Source organism: Canis aureus, chromosome 23 (genome assembly GCF_053574225.1).
Source record: "Canis aureus isolate CA01 chromosome 23, VMU_Caureus_v.1.0, whole genome shotgun sequence".
NCBI classification, from domain to species: domain Eukaryota; kingdom Metazoa; phylum Chordata; class Mammalia; order Carnivora; family Canidae; genus Canis; species Canis aureus.
This window is the reverse complement of record NC_135633.1, coordinates 197919-216509: the sequence shown is the minus strand read 5'-3', so window position 1 is coordinate 216509 and position 18591 is coordinate 197919. Positions and strand designations below refer to the sequence as shown.

The 18591-nt window shown below is 42.6% G+C and overlaps 1 protein-coding gene across 2 annotated transcripts; it reads right to left on the bottom strand.

Annotated features, from left to right (window-relative positions):
* Positions 1–1109: 1109 nt before the first annotated feature.
* On the bottom strand, positions 1110–16276 carry MS4A4A (membrane spanning 4-domains A4A). Of its 2 annotated transcripts, none has more exons than XM_077867639.1 (7): positions 16089–16276; positions 12182–12341; positions 10929–11057; positions 7386–7442; positions 6067–6225; positions 4392–4493; positions 1110–1451 (listed from the first exon to the last, which is right to left on the bottom strand). In XM_077867639.1, exons 2-7 carry the CDS (start codon positions 12323–12325, stop codon positions 1362–1364), a joined length of 681 nt encoding a protein of 226 aa, XP_077723765.1. In that variant the 5' UTR covers positions 12326–12341; positions 16089–16276; the 3' UTR covers positions 1110–1361. The 2 variants fall into 2 exon arrangements, with proteins under 2 accessions (XP_077723765.1, XP_077723767.1); XM_077867641.1 differs by having other exon boundaries at positions 16189–16276.
* Between the last annotated feature and the right edge of the window lie 2315 nt (positions 16277–18591).

Here is an 18591-nt window from a genome sequence, read left to right as displayed (position 1 = left end):
ACTTTATGGCTCAGCCTCTGCCAGCCAGAGTAGTAGTTACTCTACCAATATTATCACAAGCCATGTGATATTTTTTCTGTTTTACTGAACAGAAATAGGAAGCACAGAGGCATTTGGTGGCATGTTCATGGCAAATGGGAGTTATGGAATTTTAGAGATGAAACCCAGTGTTGTCTGATTAACAAACCCCCCCTAGTTTATCACCACTCTGTATTTCCTGATATCACCACTTACACCGCTTAGTCTCTTTCCATCATATCAGATATGACTAGGAACTAGGCAGTACATGAACTTATTGTTTCTAATTTCATTGAATTTATTTTTGCTCTATATACATAAATTGTATTTAATGAGCATTGAGGAAATAGCATGTATTGCACAATCACATATATGGCACGAGATATAGATTTGATTAAGATAATAATTCTGTCCTATAAAAGAGAGAGAATTCGGGGGGGCAGAAGGAGAGGGAGAAAGAGATTGAAAGAGAGAAAGTAGGGAAGGAGGGAGGAGAGAAAGGTGAAGAGAGATAGAAAACATAAATGAAATCTGATCCACGAAATGATTTTTACTCTACGTTTACTTATATTCAAATCATGGTCTGTGTGCTTCAAAGGACCGAATGTGTATTAGAAGGTATTTTCTATGGGAGAGGAAAAACAGGAAAAGGAAGGAGAGGAGAAAGCTATGCATCTCAATATTCTGAAGGTAAAAAAAAACCTTGCATTCCCACAGGTGAGAGAAGAAAGTCAAGAGTCGGGGTATTGGCCAGGGAAGGAGAAAAATGTCATCTTTAGGGAGCCCTCATTTCAGCAATATCCTTTTAACCTTCTGCTGCTGAATCTAATTTACCAATTTAATGTCCTAATATAGAGTTCTGAAGATGGATAAAGACTTTTATTTTTTTATTAGAGAGAAAGAGCATGAGCGGGAAGGGGTGGAGGGAGAGGGAGAGAGAGGATCTCAAGTAGGCTCTATGTTCACCATAGAACCCAATGCAGGACTTGATCTCACCACCCCAAGATGATGACCTGAGCCAAAATCAAGAGACAGATGCTTAACTGACTGAGCCACCAGGCACCCCAATGGATAAAAACTTACAAGCACCATTGACTCATTAAATGCATGATTTAATCACTTAATTTCTGCTACTGTTGATAAAGAGCCAGTAAAGTGAGTTGTTGAGTTCTCAGGGGAAAGTGAAAATGTGATTCTGAATTTTATGTGTGTGTGTGTGTCTGTCTCTGTGTGTGTGTACACACTTATTTTTATATATGTAGAAAGCAGAGTTGGATTCTGGTATTTTCCCAAATGAGGTTCTTGCACAATTCTCAGGATGGATTTTCTGGAACATTTGGTTGTCAGTCTGTTGGTGGCATCAAACCTGCTGCAAATGGTGCAGGAGCTGCTGTTTCTGCCACATGAGGATTTGATGGCATAATCCACACAATCTGTGAAATCAATCAGAATGTCATAGGTGAGTCGATCAAAACACCTCAGGGCTTCCCTTTCCTGTCCACACAGTGGCATTACTATCAGAGTCTGGTTTTTCTTCTCTGAATTGGGTCTCCAGTCAACTTGGTGGGGTTTCTCTGGCATTCTGGAGCTCAGAATGGATCTTGGAAAAACATGCAGTGATAGCTCTTGGCATGAGGTGCTGCTGGCTGTTGCTGTGACCCTGTGAGTGGACTGATCTTACATGTGAATGACGGTGCCCCGCGAGTTGGAAAGCAAGGGGTAATGGAAAATCTAGAGCTCTTTTTCCAAATCAGGTTGTTTACACTGATGGCAACAACATACCCAGATCATGATTTGACCAAGACCCAACCATTTCAAAACCACATTGACCCAGAAAGGCAGGAACCCACCAGCAAACTAAGAAAAATGCTGGTCTTTCTTCCACAGACTCAGTGTGAAATGCAGTGTGTGTGTGTGTGTGGGGGGGGGGGGTGCGGTGGTAAATAGAACCAGGAAGAGAAGAAACTTCAGCATTAATGCCTCAAAGACATTGCCCTTCTGGATTCACACCAAGAGATTTGTGGGAACAGCCTTTCCCACCTCTGTAACTCCAGGAGCAGAAGGGAAAGCAGGCCTAGACATTATGATAGGAAGGTTACTAAAGAATTTGCCTCGTTGGGGAGATGTTTTGGTCAATGCAAATGCAATGCTTCACTTAATGAAATTACAAGGTCATTAGGAATTGCTGAAAACTCTGACTTCGAGGCTCTTACAATGCGGAATTCCACAAAGAGAGTTAGTCCATCTCTCTTCTGGGGAGCAGGAGGTGTGGTGCAGCGTGGAAGCCTCAAAAGAAGGTAAAGAGGTACAGAATGGTGGAGAGGAGCAAGAGAAGAAAATAATCTCAACAAACTATTACTATTTTATGATTTGCCTTTGGATGATAAAAGTAACGAGCGACTCTTGGCCTTTTCATTCAATTCTCGGAAAATATCCTTGTCCTGTTCCGCCTACTGGCTCCCGGTCTCTTCTCTCCTCCCATTTGCCTATCCTCCCTCTCTGGGTGATGTTCTTTCAGTGACCAGGAGGATCTTCTGCAGATCTCTGGGTAAGAGGTGGGCAGGTGTGCACGCACAGGCCAAGACGTTTGAAACAGTGACTTTTCAGTGAGTCCAGGGAAGGTTGCTATGATGAGATAATGCAGCAAAACCTGGCGCTCTCAGGGACGTCTCCATTGGGAAGAATTCTCTGACCCGGGCTAAGAGAAGGGGCCCTCTGGGGGACTAAGGATGGAGAAAATTAGTTTGTCTCTATTGGTTGTGGTAGGCAGGATGCTATGATGATGCCCCTGTGTGATTCCCCCTGCTTGAGTATGGGTGGGACCCCTGCTTGTATATGATGGGATGCCACCTGTGAGCAGGTTCCTGAGCAGTTGACTTTGAGTTTATCAAAAAGGACATGATTCTGTAAATCTTTTTCCAAAGAAGACACACAGACGGGCAATAGGAAAAGATGTTTAACATCCCTAATCATCGGGGAAACGCAAATCAGAACCACAAAGAGGTATCACCTAATAAACCTGTGAAAATGTCCAGTATCATAAAGACAGGAAATAAGTGCTGGCGAGGATGTGGAGCTTCCTTTCCTGCTCCTCTGAGGGGAAAGTAGATTGGTGCAGTCAGTGTAGGAAACAGTATGGAGGTTCCACAAGAAATTAAAAATAGAAATACCAGATGATCCAGATATATGTGCCTCTATGTTTATTACAGCAGCATTTACAATAGCCAGGATACGGAAGTAACCCTAGTATCCATCGATAATGAACGGATGAACGAGATGGGCAGGTATATGATATTGGATATATTTTTTAATATATGCTGGAAAAATACTCAGCCATAAAATAGAATGCGATCTTGTCATTTCTGACAAGATGAATGGACTTAGAAGTTAATATGCTAAGTGAAGTAAGGCAGGGACTGACAGATTCCATACAATTTCATACAGTTGGAATCTAAAAAACAAAACAAAGAGATTTTTAAATGGAGAACAAACTGGTGGTTGACAGAGAGGAGGTGGGTGGGGGAAAGGGCAAAATAGATGAAGGGGCTTAAGAGGTAGAAACTTTCAGTTATAAAATAAAGCAGTTGTGAAGACGAGGAGTACGGTGTAGGGAGTATGTCCATTATACTGTAATAGCCTTGCCTGGTGACAGGAGCACTTACTGCCATGAGCACTGGGAACTGAACAGAATCGTCACATCCCTAAGCTGTACACCTGAACTAACATAACTCTGTACATCAATCATACCTTATTTTAAAAAGGGCGTTATTCTGGGCAGGCTTGACCTAATGACATGAAGTATTGAAAGGAATCTTAAAGCATCGGGGGTTTACACTCTCTTGCGGCCTCAAAAGTAGAAGGCAGTTGTCGTGAGTTGCTCAGCTGAAAGGAAACCCATTCTGTATGTCGGCAAATTGAACACCAATAAAAAATAAATTTATTATTTAAAAAAAATAAAAATAAAATAAACAGGATTGAAAAATTAAAAAAAAAAAAAGGAAACTCATTCCACACATTCGCATGGAAGAGGATCAGAGGGGGGTTGGAAGGGGAGAAGGGCGGGGGATGGGAGTGACTGAGTGATGGGCACTGAGGGGGGCACTTGACAGGATGAGCACTGGGTGTTATTCTGTATGTTGGCAAATTGAACACCAATAAAAAATAAATTTATTAAAAAAAGAAAAGGAAGAGGATCAGAGGCCTCAGCTGAGTCCGCAGCCCCTGCCTTATCAGACCCTGAGCGGAGGAACCAGTGGGGCTGTGCCCACGCTCCTCACCCATGGAAACTGGGAAGTCATAGATGGGTGTTGTTTAAGCCTCTGGGTCCTTGGAACGTAGGGCCAGGGAAATCTAAAGACAAGCCCAGTACCCACCTCGTCAGTATGGCAACAGGTTACTTTGCACCCAAAGGAAGAGAGGGACACAGCGATGCAGAACTCAAGGACGTTTAGCAGGATCACTGTAACATCCAGGCCCTGGGGACAGATTTATAACAGGGATACGTGAGGACTAGAGATGACAAGATGAAAACACTGCCCGTCTGATTACAAGGCTAAAGGAGAAGCACTGGCCGGAGGTCAGAAAAAACTGGCTCCTCCAAGATGTCCTCCGACAGAGGAACGGATGGAGAAGCTGTGATCTGTGCAGTGGAATGTTCCACGTTCCTCAGCCATCAGAAAGGACGGACACCCACCATTTGCTTCAACGTGGATGGAACTGGAGGGAATTGTGCTGAGTGAGATAATAAGTCAGTCGGAGAAGGGCAACCATCAAGTGGTCTCACTCACACGTGGAATGTCAGAAATAGTGAAAGGGGTTAAAAGGGAAAGGAGGGACAGTGAGTGGGGGAGAAGCAGAGAGGAGGACAAACCACGAGAACGGTTTTAAGTACGAGCATGAACGGGAGCGCTGGAATCAGGAATGCTCAGAAATCTCATCCTGTTCCCCAGTTCCTAACTGCGTGACCGTGCGGGCGGGAAATCCAAGTTCTCTGAAGAAACTCTCTTATTCTGAGTAAGCGGCAAGAAATAAGCTTGCCTACTCTAAGCACCGTTAGAGACCTCAAGGGGGAGTACGCATTCGTTTAGCAGACAGTCAAGGGGTTATTTTGTTGTGACTAGGCAGCACGCAGGACTCGTCTGGGATTAGCCTGGGACGAAGAAGAGCCAGAATGAGCCTAGAAGAATGCTAAGATTCCAGGTCGGGGTGAAGACGAGGGGCGGTGAGACAGAACTACCTGAGCAGCACGCAGAGAGGCCAGAAGGGAGCTCGCATGGACGACAGAGAACAGGGAACTTGTGCTGAGAATGGCTAATAGACAGTGTGTATAGCCTTTTAGTAACAAAGATTCATTTTCATTTGGCCAGGTCTGTGCCACGGGAACACTCGCTCCCTTCCCTTATGCAGAGGCCTACAGCTCCAGGACCTACAGTGTCCGGCTTAAGTAGCAAGTTGGAGCAATAAGCCATTAGCAGAACATCTACATGAGGGCAAGTACTGCAGAGCAGTAGTGAGATACAGGCTGGGAACTGAGAATTTGCTAAGAGTTGGACGTTGAGGCCGGGAGGTGCTCGATCTTGCGAGAACATCCAGAGATGTGCAGAGGGATAATGGCTGATTTGCCACTTGTTGGACAATGTTCAAAACAGCTTTACTATTATTCGAAAACCAGGAGACTCCATCGGGGAGCCCTGGGGATGCAGAGGGACTGACATCGGGTTCCCCCTTTAGGGTGGATAACGGAGTTGGTGCTTTGAAATTAAACAGGAAAACAAATCGGCAATATGCTTAGTGCACTGACCAGCGAGAGTAGGTGTTCCATGACTATGAGCTTTCTTCTCACTTTCCCTCATCGCATCCGGAGAAACAAAGAGAAAGAGGAGATGCGGGCCCAGCTCTTAAAGAAAGATTGCCCTTTTTTTGCAATCATTTTCAGTTTCAAAGTGATTTATTCACCAGTCAGGAACTACGGAGTGTTACATCTGCCAGAGCCAGGGCTCCCATGACTTGCTTCCGTCCCAGTATCCCGGGAGATGAGGAGGCACTCACCATTAAAATAACCAGGAATGTGAGGCAGGCTCCTGTTTTTGTGTTTTGGCGGCACGCAAAGAAATTATATTTAAAATTATCCAAATGGATTACATTGTAAAAGACCCCTATTACGGCCAAGATAGAGCTGGCGATGTTTACTCCCAGGCTGCTTCTGATCTGGGAAGGAAGGAAAATCAATTCAACAATCCAGTGGCATCCACAAGGGTGTCCCCATCAAGTACTTCACACCCACAGCTTCTACCCCCACAGCCCTGCTGTTCTATCTTGAGTTCTCTACTGTCCCCTCACTTGTCTCTCCTCTCACAGCTCTTCCAGCTAGTTTCCTGCACAGACCGCAATATGACCCTGTGGTTTTCAAGCTTGTATCCTTCCGATGACACCAGCACAAGAGGAGAAACTCTTTTTTCCATGTTGGCTAGAGATGTCCACACCCAGCTCCTTGCCTAGCTCCTCCGTGCTCTGCTTCGGGTGCCTGACCACACACTAGTTTCTCCATGTTTCTTGTCTCGCACGCCTCCATGCTTTTGGTGGGTGACCTCCCTCTGCTCTGTATTCCCTTTTTTTGCATTCTCTTCCCTTGGAGGCTTATTCTAAGAACTAAAATTATCCAAGAAACCATGAGACGTTTAGTGTGGCTGTAGCATAAGGGAGATTTTAGTGGTTCTACCCGGACCGGATGCTAGAGAGACACTTGAGGTCAGATTTGGAAAACCCATGGAGATCGTGCTCCGGGCTGATCTCTATCCTTTGAGCAAAAAAACCTCAATTATGGTCGTTTGCCAGCAAAAATAGTTGATGAAATCTGGGCCTTTGTCTTTTTGGGCTTTGCGAAAGACATTGGCATGAAAGTTAGGTTTTAAATTCGCATTTCCTTATTGAATAGCCTTATTGTGAATTCCTCTCGATTGCAAACTAAATGAAAATCCTTTCCAAATACAGTTAGAAGATACATTTTAATCAATAGGTCAATAAATATCATGCCACACCAGCACTCGGTGCCACTGTCATGGCCTGGATCTCAAGCTGCAAGGTCTGCTGGCCCATCTGACATTCCCTTTCAGGAATTCTCTGTATTTTCAGAAAGACTCAGCAACCACTTCCTCAAACTATTCTATGTCATATGAGTAGTTTTCTGACTAGCCAGGTTTTTAGGACAATTTCTGAAAGACCAATGCAACTGTGCAAAACTTACCATCTCTCCCGAGTTTCAAAAAACAATCTATTTTCTCCTCTTGTAGAGTACATACTTGGTTAGTCCTTCTTCTTTTGGGACCAAAATAAGCAACTGATAGATAAAGAAAGGAAACGTGACTCACCAGACCTTTCGTAGTTCTATTGCCGGCTGCAACTGACAAGGACCCTGAAGTAATAAACTAGTAACAAGAGAAAAAAATGCAGGCAAAAAAACTTTAAACAAATATTTGAAGCCAAGACCTCCTGAAACTTATCCCTACCTGTGATAAGTACGCAAAACAGACCAGTTATATTGGAGAAACACAAAAGATTATAAATAACTCTCCTCTTTTCCCAGAAACAACAGAGAAATTCTATGAGATGGATTCAGAAGGGAATTCATCAAGCCTTTCGAAAACATAAGTGCAATGTCATTTAAACTGTTTGAGGGCCTTGAAATAAAGGAAAGCTTCTAAATTCCTGACCTGAAGGAACCCTAATATGCTACCAAAATTTACGAGTTTATAGCAGAAAAGAAACTACACATCGTTTTTATTTAAAGTGACTATTAAAAGTTATACACAGGGATCCCTGGGGTGCTCAGTCGGTTATGTGTCTGCCTTCAGCTCAGGTCATGATCCCAGGGCCCTGAGATCCAGCCCCACATTAGGCTCCTTGCCCAGCGGGGCGTCTGCTTCTCCCTCTCCCTCTGCCTCTCCTCCCTGCTTGTGCTCTCTTTCGCTCACTCTTTCTCTCTCAAATAAATAAATAAAGTCTTTAGAAAAAGGCTATAAACGAAATAGTAGCAAAGAATGTTTCAAATTCCATATTCGATGCTGATTATTTTTTAAAAATTATAATATACTATTCCATTTGACTCCATCAGTCGGGTAATTACTGTCCATTGAGCTAAAACAGGTGGAATCAAGCAATTGGACCCCCTGCCTTAAACTATTTGATGTTTGAATTTCTGGGTTTGCTTTCCAAATTTGATTTTAAGAGTTTCAAAAATTGTATCTTAATATCAGACAAAGACTGATGGAAGGAAACAGCTTGGTACGTTTCTTCAAACCATTTCTAAAGACCAAGACATGGAGATGGTAAAGTTAAACTTAGTCACTTCTGGAAAAAGAAATAGCAGGGAGAATCATCCATCATATTATATGAAATGAATCATGACAATGTGACGTATTCCTTCAAATGTGCAGGTTTCTTACCATTGAGTATTATTACAATTTATAAACACAGATTTAAGGAGAAAATTCACATACTAATTGTTATTTATGTTTACAATGTTAAGACATAGAATTCAACATTATTAGTGACTTCAACACGATTGATAAAAGATGAAGAGTTCCATTTTCCATAATATGGTAATATGATGGAATACTTGTCTCAGTTTTATCATATTTAAGGAGGAAACACTAGGGCCATCTCTTTAAAGTCAAAGTCAAGAGAAATATGTAGATGAACATGTGTTAATTACTCTTCTTAATATATCAACCAAAATAACTATATAAGAAATATATTTGAGGAAAATGGTTACATTACTGCTATTCAAATATGTTCTGCTGCAGATCTCCAAGAATATGAATTAAAGGCTAGTGTAACTCTAAGAAAATTTGGTAAGACACATAGGAAGAACATTATATTCATAAATTATATTTAAAAACATATATATTTGTATGTGGGTGGGGATTTTTTGGTAAAGATTTGTTTAATTATTTGAGAAAGAGAGCACACAAGTTGGGGAAGGGGTGGAGAGGGAGAGAGAGAATCTCAAGGAGACTCCACGAGGAATGGGGATCCCAATGCGAGACTCAATCTCATGACACTGAGACCATGACCTGAGCTGAAACCAAGAGTCAGACATCTAGCTGACTGAGCCACCCAGGTGCCCCTGTATTTGAGTGTTTAAAGACAGGATTTAATAAGAGGACTTCACTCATCATAGCAAAAAATGTATAAAGTTTCTGAGAGAAAAAAAAAATTAACAGGGACTACAAGTAATGGAGAGGAGTAAAACTTTACAATGTTCCAAAGTCTACAAACGAAACCTTGAGCAGATAGACTCATGTGGGAATAATTGTCTAGTGTTCATCCTGGTGAAAGGTGTCTAGCTGCACTGGAGACTAAATCACCAAAAGTAAGAGATATTTGTAATTAGTTCTTGGTATTGGTTGTTGTGCTATGTAAGAGAGTAAAGGGAAGCACATCACAAGTGAGGTTTGGAAACAAGGTTGGAAGAATGATGGAAGGTAGCAGCAAAAATGTTCCACAAACTAAGCAAAAGCTCATCTAGTGGGATTACTACAACGGTCTGAGTGATAGCTCAGTTGGCACACATAGCTCCTGCAGTGCCTGGAAATCTACTGAACATGTGGAGAGGAAGGACATAAATTAGGAGAAGTGGTTTCCAAAGTGGTCTTGAAATGGAAATTAAAGGGGAAGCAGAAAATGAGAGTGGCTAATGTCTGCAAGATTGAAATCAGAACGACCCTGTTTGAGCCCTGATTCCCGTACCAAATAATTGGGTGATCTTGGGCAAATCACTTAATTTCTCCAAGACCCGGTTTCTTCATTCACAAAATGAGGGCAAAGGTAAAGCCTTTTTCAGAAGTCTGTGATGCTTGCATAAATGGGATTGAATATACAAAGCATTTAGAAGAGTGCTCAGAATACGGTAAGCACTGAACAAAAGTCATTATTGACATTAGTCTCATCAGACGTGTAAAGCATTGTACAGCGGCACAGAAGTAGCACTGCAAATGCTTCTCTTCAAATCTTGCACTTCTGTAAGCAGGCAGGGGGAGCAAAAAGCCAAGTCTATAATAAAACTCTACACGTTCACATCCTCAACTTTGTAGATAAATGGAAACACTTCAACACTACAATCTTCTAACATAAAACCAGTGTATACATTTATTTTCCTCTTGTCGCTTGAGAGCTGTATCCTGTTAGCACTCTTAATTTGCAGAGAAACTCTCTTGCATGTTATGTGGAGGGAAAACTTTTTACTTCTTAAAATTTCACTCAATTGTTCTTAAATTTCTGAAATAAAAGCAATCCAATAGCAGCTCCATTTGCTAGGATTTGATAGCTGACTATAAATTGCCTGCATACCAGCCATGTCTCCTATGCTTTCTTGTTAATGAACTCATTTTGTTCATGAGCTTCAGTGAAGCCTTCCCAGCCTACTTGAGAACTGAGTCCCAGTTAGTCCAAGCCAACAAAGGCAAATCCATTACCTTTGCCCAGAGTTGGTTTGGGAATATAAAGGATCTATGTGCACAAAACATTGGTGAACGATGAGAGAAATCGGGTGTGATATGCTAGTCATCAGCAATGAGGTCCTTGCACTCCTGAACCAACGCTGGAAATGACTAGCCCTTGGGTTTCTTGCTGTGAAATAATAATGCTTTCAATGTTTAATCCATTCTGGTTTGGGTCTTTTGCTACATACAACCGTAATATATCCTGATACATACTAAATATTTAATCATCCCAGTGTTCTAGGAGTCTTATTACTCCTACTTTAAATGTGATACGGTTAGGTCAAAAGGAGATTAAATATCTTTCTCAAAGTTATAGAACTATAAAATAGAGTTGGGGTATGATTCCAAAGCTCAGGATATTAACAACTACGTTAGGTTGTCTCCACCTATATCAGGAGCTATTCTACTCACCATCAGTGACCCCACTATTCTGAACAAGTCATGCTCTGCCAAAAGACTGCTTTCTTTGAACGGCAATGTGATACTCAGGTGTACTATTGTGAAGCTGAGGACCATCAGGGCAATCAGGATCTGCACAACCTAGAAATGACGAAGAAAGTAAATCTGATTATATCTCACCCCCTTTCCAATCACTAAGTTACCCCTCTTCTGCATCTTTTGAAATAGTTTGATGGCCTCGATATTTTCCTGTTACCTTTCTTTCATATAAAGGAGTATGGATACATTAACGTACTAAAATTGTCTCCTGGGATATCTATTTCTATCGACCCAGTCATTTTCAAGGTAAAAAGAGTGCACCAGGACCTACCCACAGGTGCTTTACTGACCCCTGTGACGCTACTCCTACTGTAGCTCTTGCTCTCCTTTGCACACGCTCAGAGAGAAATGATCCAGAAATTAGGAAATATTCTAGCAAGGAAAAATAATGTGAAGGAAGGAGCATGTGTACAGGAGAAGATAAAGAACACTATGATCTTTTCTTGACATCTGGGCCCTGAGGACATGAGTAAGTACAGGGGTCTAAAAATAGAAGCATTGGGGTATAATTATCCCATGGAAACAAAAGGATACAAAGGGTCATAATGATTTTGTCCCATTGGTTTAAAGCTTGGGCTAGAGCAGCAATGTCCACAATAGCCAAACTGTGGAAGGAGCCTTGGTGTCCATCAAAAGATGGATGGATGAAGAGATCAACCTCTGTAGTCACTCTCCTTCCACTTGCACTAATCTGTCTTTCTTTAAACTGTCCATTTCTTTTAGGCTCACCCTCTTGATACGCCAGAAGGAAATGCACAGAGAATAAGACTTTTCATCCTCTGAGGAGTAGGCTAAGGAGATTTCCCAGAGATAGTAACACTTGGAGCATCAGATATGAGGAGGATCTGTTGGGAGGACACCAGCTAGTGTGCATGTGGCCTTATTTTTTGTTGCTCTTCCCTGCTGACATTAAAGTTATCATGGACCACCCACAACCCCAGAATAGACCCAAAGTCACAGTTTTTTAAATACGATGAGATCAGAAGCAGGATGTAATAGAATATTGCATCACTCTTTAGTTATAGGGCCTGAACATCAAATACCATTATGCTTAGGGCTTGCTGATGTTATCTTGAAGCTAATGGGACTGAGTATTTGTCATCAAAACTGATCAGCTATGAGTTTACAACACAACTGGTCTGCTTCCAGATCTGCAACGCACTTACCCCAAGGGCTTTAGGTTCCCCCTTCAAGAACTTCTCTGATATCCCTTTATGCAGATGTGATCGTAGAATAGCAGACTGCTCTGGCTGGTACACACCAGAGCCAGTGCCTGGTGTGGTCCCTTCTGGTCCTTGTATGGTTGCCATGGCAGCAGAAAAGGAGCTACAAGAAGAAATGTAATTTAAGATGAGGTCCTGTTAATGCCAGGACAACCTGTCGTCTACATTCCCTTGCTTTATTATAATAGCTATTAGAACGTCTTTGCAAAATGTAGTTATTGCAACGGCCACTGGGAAAGTGGAACAAGACACACTTTACGGAGTGAGACAGAGAGACAAAGACACATGGGAAGAGAGGATGCCGTGTGTCATCAAGATGCTCGAAAGAACTGAAGAGAGGGGAATCTAGATAGAATTGAGGTGAATATGCTGGGCCCCTCAAATAGATGAAGTCTGCGCTCAGATTTCCCTCTCTGATTACAACCATTTCCCCCTTGGAAGATGACTTTTATCATAGGAATAAACTACGTGGAATCGTTTGTGTTCCGATTGTTTGGAAAGTGTTTTATGGTCCCCGTTTACTCCTTGGAGCACGGTTATGTACTCAGAGCTGGAAACTGCCTCAGAGTCACCTTTACTAAATATGATTTATCAGGAAAGGATGTTGAATTTTGTCAAATGTTTTTCTGCATCAATTGAGATGATCATGTTTGACTGTTTATGGCATTCTGTTAATGTGGCATATTAATTAATCCATTTTCATATGTTGGACCATCCTTGCATTCTAGGCATAATTCCCACCTGGTCATGGTATATAATCCTTTTAATATGCTGCCAAGTTTGGATTTTAGTTCTTTGTTAAGGATATTGGTACCGGTAGATGTACGGATAATATTCTGTAGTTTTTCTTCTCATGTCTTTATCTGGTTTTGGTGTCAGGGTAATGCTGACCTTGGAGAATGACTTAAGGGGTGTTCCCTCCTCGTGAATGTTTTGGAGAAGTTTGATAAAGGTTGGTGTTAATCGTTCTTTAACTGTTCAGTAGATTTCACCAGTGAAGCTATCTGGTCCTTGGTTTTTCTTTGTTGCAAAGTTTTTAATTATTCATTCAATCTCCCTTCTAATAGCAGGCCTCTTCAGACCTTCTCTTTTTTCTTGAGTAAGTCTTGGTAGGCTGTGTGCTTCTAGAAATTTGTCCATTTCCTTCAGGTTATCCAAGTTGTGGGGAACCAATTATTCAGAGTACTCACTTATAATCCTCTTATTCTTTCTATAAAATCCAGACTAATGTCCATTTTGACTGATAATTTTAGTTATTTGACTCATCTTTTTAGATAATTTAGTTAAAAGCTTGTCAATTTTGTTGATCTTCTCAAAGAACGAACTCTTGGTTTCATTGATTCTCCCCCTCCCCCTTTTTTTTTCTTTGAGCTTTGTCAGGTTTTAACTTGTCCTGTTCCTTTTACCCTCTCCCAATTCTGTGGTAGCCCTGAAAACTAGAAGCCATAGAATCATGGCAGCTGTAGACACCAGCCACCGTACAGCCTGTGATGGGGTTTGAACAAAATTAGAAGTCCCTTAAAAATCCCCGTCCCTAGAGACTTGTCACTGTTTGACCTGTTGGGAAAACATCTGGGAAAGCTCTACTCCTATATCTTGTCTTTACTTGCTAGGACTTAAGGTTTATTCAGTGACAGAAGTCCAAACCCCAATGTTTTGTCAAAAGAAGTCATCAGAAATTGTTTTTAATTCACAGCTTCCGGTGGCAGTGATACAGTTCTGGTAAAGAAAAAGCTGGATTACAAAAAAAATAGTTAAAAGAAATAAAAAACACAGGAATGAGATTTTTGCAGGGATCTTGAAATATTCTTGGTATATCTTAGTATATCTTGATATATTCTTATATCCCTGGGAATCTAAAAGGCCATGCACATGTGTACGTTGTATGTGTGCTCAGGATTGACCTGAGGAGTCCCTAATTCCTCAATGATGGCTTTTCTTGGGGCTCTGTGCAAGCAAGAAATAACAGCTATAGAGAAAGGAAACGGAGCTGTTAACTGCTGGAGTATTAATGTTGTCCAATGAACATACACATACATGACCTAAGACAAAAGGGTAGGTGACTTAAGGGGAGTGGGCTCTAAAAGTTATCTGTTAGGGCAGCCCCAATGGCCCAGTGGTTTGGCACTGCCTTCGGCCCGGGGTGTGATCCTGGAGACCCTGGATCGGGTCCCACGTCGGGCTCCCTGAATGGAGCCTGCTCCTCCCTTTGTCTCTGTCTCTGTCTCTGTCTCTCTCTCCCTCTCTCTCTCTCTATCTGTCATGAATAAATAAATAAAATCTTAAAAAGAAAGTTATCTGTTAAATCATTAGCTGACCATTAAACTAATCAAGCATAAATTCTAATGTGTATAGATTACAGAGAATACAGACTTCACAGAAGAGATCTGGCAGTCACGACACAACAACAACAAACAGCAATGACAAATAGCCACAACACAATGACTACATGGAATGGGGGATTCCTTGAGAAGATCAACAAAACTGGAAACTCAGACATCACAAGAAAAATTGTGAGAAGAAATTACTAAAATCAGGAATGTAAAAGCCAACATGTTACCAATCTTTTTTTTTTTTTTAAGATTTTATTTATTCATGAGAGACACAGAGAGAGGCAGAAACACAGGCAGAGGGAGAAGCAGGCTCCATGCAGGGAGCCCAATGTGGGATTCGATCCCAGGTCTCCAGGATCACACCCTGGGCTAAAGGCGATGCTAAGCTGCTGAGCCACCTGGGCTGCCCCATGATTACCAATCTTACAGATAAAGAAAAAGAATTACAAGGGAATACTATGAATAACTATATGCCAATAAGTGAGATAACTTAGATGAGGCAGTTAAATTCTTATAGAGACACTAATGAAACTGATGTAAGAAGATGGAAGATGGAACTGTATAGATCTATAACAAGAACTTAAATTAGGGTTTAGAAAATTCGTACAAATGGAAAGACTGGGTGGCTCAGCGGTTGAGCTTCTGCCTTCAGGGCGTGATCATAAATGGAATCAATTTCTATTTATCTATCGATCTATCTATTTATCAAACTGATAAAATAGAAGCACGAAAGAAGGCCTGGCCTTGGATGGTTGCTTGGGGATGATGATGGGAAAGTCAAAACTGAGCAGGGAGAAGGTCTGGACTAGGAATCAAGACATCTGGTTCCTGGTCCTAGTGTGACCCTGGATAAGTCATTTCTCTTCTCTGGGTTTCACTGACCTCATCTGAGGAATGACTGCATTAGGCACAGTTGCCTCAAGCTACTTTCTGATCCCAAGGATGACAAGAAACTACAAAATCTCTTTGCTCAGGGGGCTTCCTCACAGGCAGCTTTAGTCTATGGCTTGGTGTCTCACGAGTGGTGCCCCTAAATGGTTGGAGAACTAGGTCAGGCCGCAGTGTACCCCAGGGCCGCGTAAGATGCGACACCTCACCTTCACATGACATCATCTCCAGCAGACACTGCACGTGGCAGGTCCTTTCTGAATGCTCAATTATAAAAACGATGTCAGAGACAGAGAGTAAAGACCACTCAATAGTACACAAAATTTCTAATGAAAAGTGCAAAATATTGCTTTCGGCTTCTTAAGAGCCTAGGGATATAGGAATCAAACAACCTCATCCGACATCAGCCTCTAGGAGCCTGTCTTTACCCCTGTCCTCTGCAGCAAAGAATGCTCTGCAACCCCACCCCCCAAACATACACTTAAAGGGGCACTAGACCCACCCCGACCCAGAATACCAGCTCATGCTCTGAAACGAGACCTGATCCTCTCTCGTTCCACTCTCAGGGATCCTAGAACCAGTGGATGAGAAAACCATCAGCCCCAGAGCCTAGGAAGGCATGTCCCTACCTTTCTTCAAGCCTGCAATGCCTGCAGCGTGTCTTGTGAGTGTCGCAGACCCCAGGCAAGTGCCTTCAGCCCAGATACAATACTTGCCCCCGCTGCACACCTCGGTCAGGTCAAATCTGCATTCCTCTCCTGAGTATTTCTGAACCCCAAAGGCAGTGCTGAGATGCACACTGGTTCCTTCTTTTGTGTCGGAAGCGTTAACTGATTTAGTGTCCCTAATATGGGTGTGGGTGTCTGTTGTGAAATTTGCTGAACAAGCAATGACAGCCTCACACAGTCTTCTATAGGAAAAGAATAGCAGGTACAATACTGTGTAGGTAGTGTGTGTGTATAGTGTAAAATCACTGTGTATATCAGTGGAAATCAGTGATTAAGGAGTTACTATGGGTCAGACTTTGCTCAAAGGTCTTTATACACACAAACTAATTTAATGGCATTTAAAACTCATTTAAAAAGCTCCTCTTCACAACTTCACACATTTGCACCCCTCTCCTCAACTCCCTACAGAACTGCATGTTCTGTATTGTGCATATACACAATTTGAATGTTATTTACATGAAAATCCAACATCAGGGATGAATGCCTATGAAGTAGCAACACGTCGATGCATGGCAATGATTAATAAGACACATTTCTAAATCAAAGAGGCATCTTGTATCATAGAAAGAGCCTGATACTAAGACAAAGCTAAAGCCAACCATTTACTCCCGGCCTTATTATTTCTCTAAAATAAGGTTCCTCATTTGTAATATGATATTGATATTTTGTATGGAGGAGAAAGGTGTCTGAATATGCAGAGGAGACTTCCTAAAAGAGCATCACAGTGGGGACCTGATGAATTAGCAGGAGAATGGAAGGAGGGTTAGGGGAGGGGAGATTCCAATAGAAGCAATAAAATGAAGAAAAACCACAGAGCAAAAGAGATCTCTGTGCATTCAAGAAACTGAAAGAGCTTCTTAATCACTGAGGGAGAGCACTGGAGCAGACCTTAAGAGGAGTCAGACAATTCAGGGCTTTGGAAAGTATTCTAGTAATGAGAATTTATAAAGTCTTCACATTAATGAATGCAATCATCACCAGATTTAAAACTGATTGGATGTTTACTCTGTGTTCGGACATTTACTTCAGATGTGTGTCTACTTCTGTTTTCACGGAAGCTGAAACTGGAGCTCAGGCACGTGCACAGAGTTGCTGTAGGTAAGGCTGAAATCCAGTTTTGCCTAAATTCAAAAGATTGTGTTGTTTGGAATCCTCTGGAGTTATCCTTCCCAAAATGAAGGGAGAAAAAGTCTTTCAGAGATGGTAACCTAGGCACCAGCTAGAGAAACAAAGGAAGAAATAACACTGGAGTTCCAGAGTGAGGCTGACGGAAGCCCGGGTTGTGCACAGAATAGATGAGGGCTACTTGAACCAGCACCGGAGCTACCGAAAGGCGAGAAGTGCAGGAGTCTGAGAGACGCTTAGGTAGTCGTCATGGTCCTACTTGCTGGAAGAATGGATGTGCAGGATCAAGAGCAAGAGCGGAAAGGGTGACACTCAGATTCTACTTTAGGGAACTGAGTGAGTGATAGGACCATTCTTGAAGGCAACGGACATGGCCAGGGACAGGGTTACAGGTACAAACGGCAAAATTTGGGGCATGTTTAGTTTGGGTTATGTCACGACCTTCAAATAGGGCTGGCAGTTCGGCACTGGGTACCAGGCAGGAGCCAGCGAGGGAGAGCAGGCTGCTGTTGCAAACAGGAGGATGAGATCCCCCAGGCTTGGAGGTGAAGACAGAGAAGACCAAACCCTTTGAGAGAAGATGAAACCAGTTCCCAGAGGGCTGTGGAAAGAGAGCTCCGCAAGGTATTACGAAAAGTAGGAAAATGTGCCATCGCAGATGCCAGAGGCTACGGCGAGTTTCATGACCTTACAGGAGATGCTGAGATGCCGCACTGGAGACAAATGTCAACCCCCTCTCCCACCCGGAGTGCATGGGATGGCACAATCATTAGGCCCAGCAGGAGCTGGCAAGCGCTGAGGAATCATGGAGACACAGTGAGGAGTGGAAATAAGTCATGTAGGGAAGCGGGAGTAGAATCTCTCTACCCAAAGCAAGCAAAGAAAATTGCCATAGAGGGGATCCCTGGGTGGCGCAGCGGTTTGGCGCCTGCCTTTGGCCCAGGGCGCGATCCTGGAGACCCGGGATCGAATCCCACGTCGGGCTCCCGGTGCATGGAGCCTGCTTCTCCCTCTGCCTGTGTCTCTGCCTCTCTCTCTCTCTCTCTCTGTGACTATCATAAATAAATAAAAATTAAAAAAAAAAAAAAGAAAATTGCCATAGAAATGAGAGGGAACACACAGAGTTCAGGTTCCGGGTCAGTAGTTGCAAACAGCAGGGGAGCAGGGCAGAGCCCAGAGCAGCTTTTTAGCTAATTCGTTGTAAAGATTCTGTTGGCGACAGCTGGGTCTCCCTCACCCAGGCACCACACGCCACCATGTGCAGCCCCCGCCAAGGTCT

Bases quoted from the DNA above. Each gene is read 5' to 3' on its own strand.
- MS4A4A (XM_077867639.1), bottom strand. From the start codon at position 12,325: ATGGCAACCATACAAGGACCAGAAGGGACCACACCAGGCACTGGCTCT. The intron at 7,443-10,928 runs GTGAGTAGAATA...TCTTGTTACTAG, and splicing joins GAATAGTGGGGTCACTGATG to TTTATTACTTCAGGGTCCTT. The intron at 1,452-4,391 runs GTGGGTACTGGG...TTGATTTCACAG, and splicing joins CCTGTTGCCATACTGACGAG to ATTGTGTGGATTATGCCATC.